At 40.1% G+C, this 7,126-nt stretch overlaps 2 protein-coding genes across 2 annotated transcripts; one reads left to right on the forward strand and one right to left on the reverse strand.

Moving 5' to 3' along the window:
* The first annotated feature begins 565 nt into the window (after positions 1-565).
* On the forward strand, positions 566-4,631 carry sprn2 (shadow of prion protein 2). Its single transcript, XM_085167351.1, has 2 exons — positions 566-718; positions 1,235-4,631. The coding sequence occupies exon 2, from the start codon at positions 1,245-1,247 to the stop codon at positions 1,695-1,697; it is 453 nt and encodes a 150-aa protein (XP_085023477.1). The 5' UTR covers positions 566-718; positions 1,235-1,244; the 3' UTR covers positions 1,698-4,631.
* A 159-nt stretch (positions 4,632-4,790) lies between these two features.
* Positions 4,791-7,051, reverse strand: LOC146514354 (uncharacterized). Its single transcript, XM_085167348.1, has 2 exons — positions 6,795-7,051; positions 4,791-6,287 (listed from the first exon to the last, which is right to left on the reverse strand). Exon 2 carries the CDS (start codon positions 6,281-6,283, stop codon positions 4,913-4,915), a length of 1,371 nt encoding a protein of 456 aa, XP_085023474.1. The 5' UTR covers positions 6,284-6,287; positions 6,795-7,051; the 3' UTR covers positions 4,791-4,912.
* Positions 7,052-7,126: the final 75 nt, after the last annotated feature.

Here is a 7,126-nt window from a genome sequence, read left to right on the forward strand (position 1 = left end):
CACTCCCAAAAAAAAAAAAAAGATTCAGATTATATTCTCAAAATTCTCATTTCCAAATTCTGACTTTTCAACTCAGAAGATATGACTTCTTAAATTGAAATCTGACTATTTTCTTACTTTTTGTTTTTGTTGTTGTTGTTGTTTTTTGTTTGTTTGGTTGGGTTTTGGGGTTTGTTTGTTTTGGGTTTTTTTGCAGATTTCTGATTTTAATTACAAAATTCATTACAAACTTTTTCCTAGAATTTGACTACAATTTGATTTCTGAACATTTTTTTCTCAGGATTCTGATAAATGTTATAAGCCCAGAATATTTTTTTAGTGGTCAGACACTTTATGTAGACATAAACATAAATAAATACTAAATGAAGTGTTAGTTGAGACAGTAATGTTTTGATTTGTTTGCACTCATGTCCATTTGCTGAGTAATGCGAGAAACTCACACTGCATGTGTGAAAATCCACTGTCAGCAAAAACATTGAACCTGTTCTGTATTATTGATGTAGAACCAATAGCAAAGCAGGATTTTTTTCTTTTTGTGGGTGGGTGGGTGGGCATGTGTGTTGGGGTGGGGGTGAGAGGGGTCTTGGTGCTGACTGTGTTGGTTGGGTTGATAGTCTGTAAATGAAGATGAAAACCACCTCGCAGCCCTGCTGTGTTGTGGTTTGATAAACAACAACCGCTCCAGGATCACGGCCTCTTTAAGTAACTCCTAAGAAAGGTAAATAAATTCCATTTTGTTTCCTTAAAAAAAAAAATTCTATAGATAATGTACACATTTAATCAGTTTTATTTAACAACTTTCTAACGTTTTTTTAAAAGGCCCCTTACCAAATATTTTGCAATAATGTACATGTGGTTACTCTTCCAAATACATCACTGATATGTTTTTTAACAATTGATGCACTGTTTATGAGAGATAAAAGAAGCAAATGCCTAGTGAATGGAAGAACAAATATGCCACATAATGCCCAGCTAATCCTCGTGTTTACAGAGCATATCGGTCATTCTAGATGTCTGTTGTGTCAGGGTTAGGGAGCATGTAGCTTTTGTTACTGAGCCGCAGGAAATCAAAAGCTTTATCGCCAGCTGAACTGACTGCTGACAGGCTGCAGACAGACTTTCAAAAAACTCCTCTGTGCGTGTCCTAAATGACAATTAACGAAGCGCAGTATCATTTTAATAACATTTTTTTCTTTCTAAAGTTCAGGTTACTCAACCTAATCTGTTTTTGCAGCTCTGCTCTGATGGCGGGCCAGCAAAAGCTCCCCTCACTGTGGGTTTGGATGCTGCTTATTGCAGCTTTGTGCCCAGGTGCACAGTATGCATACAGCAAGCGAGCAGGCAGCTTCAGAGGTCGCGGTACTGGTAACAAAGCGCCTCCCTCTCAGAATCGAGGCCTCTCCAAGCAGGGTGTAAAGTGGGCAGGTGCAGCAGCAGCCGGGATGCTGGGAGGCACAGGCACCGGGTACGGGCTGGGGTTCCTTGGAAAGCCAAAGCATGGGTCCGGAAATAACTATGGCCACAAAGCAGTCGCCTCTGAGCAAGATCGACAGCTTTACTACCAGCAAAGATGCTGCAACCAGTCTCTCTGGAGAGCCTTCGTTAAAGGCGCTGCCCCTGCTCCTGCGACTCACCTCTTTCTCAGGCTGGGACATGTGTTGCCTTTTCTTACAGCAGCTTGGATAAGAGACGTGTGATCCACCATCTAATTAATGAAAAAGCTGTCATTTATCAAAGTAAATTAAAGCTTTTTTGAACAAATGATCTCTACTGTGTCATTTTATTGGAATTAAATGTCATCATGTCATCCTCATGGAGGATTTTTCTGAGAGTTTGGTTAAAGAAATACACAAGTAGTCCACTTATGCATTTTTCTAATAACCCCTCTCTTGATATCCCTTGAAGAGATACAGCAACATTTTAGACGTGAAGATGTCACAGGCCAGAGAAAAGATTTCATGATTTATTTTATTTAACACATGAACATCCAAGACAAACTATATTACACCGTGTTAGTCATAACATCTGAGGAGTATCACGAAATGTTTGCAATTCTGAGTCAAAAACAAGCGATCTCTCTAATGGTAACATGAGCTCAATTACAAAGTTACAGAATATCCACAACTAAGGAGAAATAAGTGCACTTTACAGATATTCCACAGCCTTGATTTAAGGTGGAATTTCCCATCAAATTAAGTTGTTTTGCCAGAATCAACCAAAAAAGCAAAACAGGAACAGTCGGATATAAAAGCTTATTAACAGGAGAGAATAAAAGAAATTTGAAAGCCTGGTTACGAAGAACAACATCAGCATGGGAAGGAGAATTCCATCACTTCGAGATGAACTGGCATCGATGACAGTTTTCACACCTAACTTACACAGCATTTTTCCAGAATCCTTTACAAAACTCGGGCATGGAGGAAAAATAAAACAGGATCATAAAAAGTACGGTAAAAAGAAAAGTGAAATGATCACATGAAACACCCACAAAAATAAAAATAATAACAACACCTACTCTTGAAGAAAAAAAAGGAGAACAGATTTTAGTAGTCATAATCGCAGAGACTGTACCATGACAACCGGCGCAAGAAAATAAACAGTAGTATTTACATATCTGAGAAAAACTGTCCTATGAGACTGTTTCCCCATGCTACAATAAGATGTAGGAGATTAGAGGAAGACGCACGGAAACGATGACCAACTTCAGGGCTGACGACTGGAAAATAAGTGGCTATGGAAAGTTAAAATGTGCCTGGGGATATGGATGTAAAACCAAGGCTTTTATGGGCATAAATATTCTAATGACTCACACACATAATGGCAGAGTTCAACGGGATAAAGGAATGCAGTTTGAGTGCTACCACACCCATTTTAACTAAGGACAGTTTACATACTACAAGGAAATACAGAGAAAAGACCGCATCCGTTCAACAGACTGCACAGATCAAAGCAACAAGTGCTATTTGTGCAACTTCACTGCTCATTTATGAACCCATCATGATTACTGTCTACTTTCTGTGAAAAGCTATTACATGCAATAACATAAGTAGCACATATTAAATATGAACCAGGGTGATTCTTTCTACCTTTATTTTTATTTCTGTCTCTCCTGTTCAGCAAACCTCGATGGCTTAAAGTTCATGTGGGAAGTTTGGTTGAATTATTTACAAGGAATCCTTTATCACCATCAAGCAATCTGTAAAAACTATTAGTGACCAGGGTTTGCTTCAGTCTGTGCATGTGCTCTGTGGAGTGAGACTGAGTGGAATCCAAAAAACACACATAAAACTTAAATCCTTCAAAAAGATTTCTCCTAACATTACCCCAGATAATAAACAGGGGTTAAAGTGAGCTGGATTTATTATTACTGATCAGTATTATCGCTGAATGCCTTTATTTTTCATGTGCCACAATCCTGCTGCCAATTATTACATGCAAATATTTGCCCGGTAATAAGCCAAAAAAAATGACATCCCACAGCCCACTTATAACCTGAAGTGAACTTTTTCATTCTCATCCCTGTGATGTGTTCATGGTGTAAAGGTAAATAATCCTGGTTACTGTACTTCAGCATCTAGAACATCACAGAGGAGTGAGCATCAAGGCAGTAAAGTTTTTTTTAAGTGGCGGTAATTTCAAATGCAACTTCTCGAGGACATTAAAATATCACCAAATACACAAACTGTTTCTGTGCAGTCTGTCAATCAACAGAAAACATCTGACAAATGTGTCTGCCAGCCAAAGGGAGAGGGGAAAAGACGTGCATTGACGTGCAACACTATCAGAGATGTAGAAAAAGATGTATGAAAGACAGGAAACCGAAGAAGAAGATTATTTTCAAGGGTAAGGATGGCAACACGCAAGGTTTGATAAGCTGAAAATGTAAAACTTCCAATATCCTCGTTCGTTTTAGAGCTCTTAAATGGATCTACACGTGATGTGTTGCCAAATTATCCCAAAATAAATGGAAGTATATTAATTTTGCATTCTTCAAAGGTTGCATGAAAATACCAGGCAAGTTAGTGCAGGCTGCACTGGTCATGTTTGCAGTACTGTGGTGAAGTTCACAGTGATTCACTCTGCTGGAGGGGTATGGAGCAGGCTGTTCATGGTCAATGTTAGATTAGATCAAGAGTAGCAAATATTATTACATTCACTCAGCTAATTCTAGCTTTTATACAACGCATCAGCCATGCAGCTCTAGATAGATCTGCTTATAACTTGTTGAATTCAGCGTGGTTAAATCCACAAAATGCAGTGAATATGCAGCACAGCTCAGCTGATCACAGCCTGTATGCACAAATCTGGCCTGCAAGTCATCATGTGACTTATTTCTACATAATTCTTGTCCCCATGCTGCACCAATACAAACAAATCTCTGAGAGTTACCCCACTTGCCAAATCCCACTTGTACCCCTAAATATAAGCCATAATGTGGACTATAATTATATTATATTATATATTATTATATATTATTACTATATTATTTTTCATTCTTATCCAAACTATGAAAGAAACTGCCCTGATAGTCTTCCTAAGAAAAAAACTGCTAAAGTAATTGTCCTGTCCTGTTTTCTTTCTTTAATCATGAATCTCTGCATTCAGTGTCCAACAATCTGGAGATAAAAAGTGCAAAATATGGATCCAAAATAAATTGATCTAAAGTATAGTGAACATCTAAGACAGATCTAACTGTAACACTTGAAACTGAGTGCCGCACTTGAAATAGACATTTTTAGTCAGTATGTACATGTCAGTATTTTTTATATAATAGATATTAAAAGACTGTACTCTCTGGAAGTATGCAGCTGTGGTTTGCAATGTGGAGCTACTATAATATAAGCAGGAAATGAATGTGTGCATGTGATGGAGGCAGTAGAAAGCCATTTGAAGTGAAGTGGAAGGTGTTTTCTCACTGGAGCAGGAGCATGCTGGACAATAGCATCACGGAGGAAGTGAGAAGATGAATGAGCCCTTGGCTCAGAGGGCTAGAGCGACTTAGCTGATATTGTTGTTCAGTTTTACGTTCCTTCAGAAATTGCTCGGAGTACTTCATGTACTTCTCTACACACCGCCGCGACTTCACTTGCTCAATCAGGGCTGGGTATCCAATCTCCTCAATGCTGACGGTGTCGTCATCTGCGTCCTCAGCTGCACTCTTGGATGTGGAAGAGCCTTGATCCTTAAACGTATCAGTCGAATTCATGCAGCGACTCATGAAGCTTTCGTAGGTCTCAGCACGTGGAGGAGGGCTGTAGACGTAATCACGGCCATAGTCTTTTTGATCTGTTGACTGGGTGCCATAACGACGCTGCATGTAATTATTGTAGTAGTACTCTTCTTCAGGGTTACGGAAAGTGAAATGTGGTCGGGGGAAGCGTCCTAATCCATATCCAACTGCCATTCCAGCCAAAGCACCGACGCCTGCAGCCACCATGGCTTTTTTGGCAAAACTTGGTGACTTGGGCGCGTACCCCATGTTCTGCACAGAACGAGAAAAAGGTGACCCTGCCATCCCATAGCCATAGCCTCCTCCACCAAAGCGGGGACTCAGAATCTTATTATTTGGGTTCCAGTTGGAGTAGCCACCAACTGCTCCACCAGGGTAACCTCCTGGATAACCTCCTGGATTTGAACCAGGCACATTCCAACCTGGTCTTGTGTTTCCAGTTTGGACTGGGTAACCACCTGGATACTGGTAAGGATACCTTCCTGGGTTTTGTGGATAACCACCCGCTGCTGGGAACCCCCCACCTGGATACTGATTAGGATAATTCTGGTTTGGATAACCTCCAGCAGGGTACTGATTAGGATAACCTCCGGGGTTGGTACCAGCTCTGGCTGGATATTGGTTGGGGTAGCCTCCGGCAGCTGGATTTTGATTTGGATAATTTCCTCGAGCTGGGTTTTGATTAGGATACCCTCCTGCTGGGTATCCACCTGCAGGGTTCTGGTTCGGATAACCTGCAGGATTGCCTCTGCCAGGGTACTGATTTGGATTGCTACCGGCACCTGGATAACTTGGCTGGTTCTGTTTGGGATAAGGGTAACTTCCACCAGGAGGATAAGGATTGGGGTTTCGATTAGGACTCTGTGGCTGACGAGGGTAGTTTCCTGGTTGAGAGTTGGATGTCTTTGAATTTGTCCAACCCTTGTTGCTGCTGGATGAAGATTTTCCCCTGCTGCTGCTGCTGCCACCTCTTTTAGCCCATGCCAGCTCAGTGTTCAAAAGCGACATGATAAGAAGAGACACAATAACCATCTCACACAACCTCCCCATCATGGCCCTAAAAGGAAAAGTCATGGTTGTAAACACCCGTATATATATACATATATATATATATATATAATAAACAAACATCTCTTCATTTTAAGTGTGTTGTATAGGCATAAGATTAAAAAGAGTCAGCTGCACTTTTTTTCGATAACGATCAATAAGACACAATGCATCATTCTGGCTATATCTATTTATATATTTATATAACGCGTATAGCTAGAACACCCTCATTGAATCCTTGTCCTATTTAAAATTTAGAAATGGTGTCAATCGCATTATTATCGTATCATTTGATGATAACAATAATAATGATAATGATAATAATAATTAATGAAAAAATTTAGGGTTCATAAACGTGAGGCTGTTATCACTGCATCATCCTCCCCCTTCCATTAGAAAAACATAACGGAGCCATATTATAACGGATGTGTGTGTCGTCTTTTTATCTCGCCGAACCAATCAGCAAAGCGTTTTAGCATCACAATTAAATGAAATGTGATGAAGGCTAATAGCTTACCAGGAATTGGTGTTTTGTGTGTAAGCGTCGATAATTCGAGTGCGTTTGTTGCTCTCTCTCCGTCTTCTCTCCGCTCCCTAAAGGGACCAGGGTGGTTTCTTCCAAATGCGGTGCGCTCGTTTTTATCATACGAAGCACCGGATTAAATGTTCCAACGTCGCGAAACAACAGCATGTATACTAAAACTATTTTTAACTGCAAAACTGGTATTCTTACTTAGTTTAAAACTAATGGCGACCATATCAGAAAGTGTCCTTTAAGGGAGGCTAAACAGTATTAATTATATATCCGCACCCTCCGTTACAACTGTCAGCTACGTCCCGTTATTCATG

This window comes from Neolamprologus multifasciatus, chromosome 7 (genome assembly GCF_963576455.1).
Source record: "Neolamprologus multifasciatus chromosome 7, fNeoMul1.2, whole genome shotgun sequence".
Taxonomy (NCBI): domain Eukaryota; kingdom Metazoa; phylum Chordata; class Actinopteri; order Cichliformes; family Cichlidae; genus Neolamprologus; species Neolamprologus multifasciatus.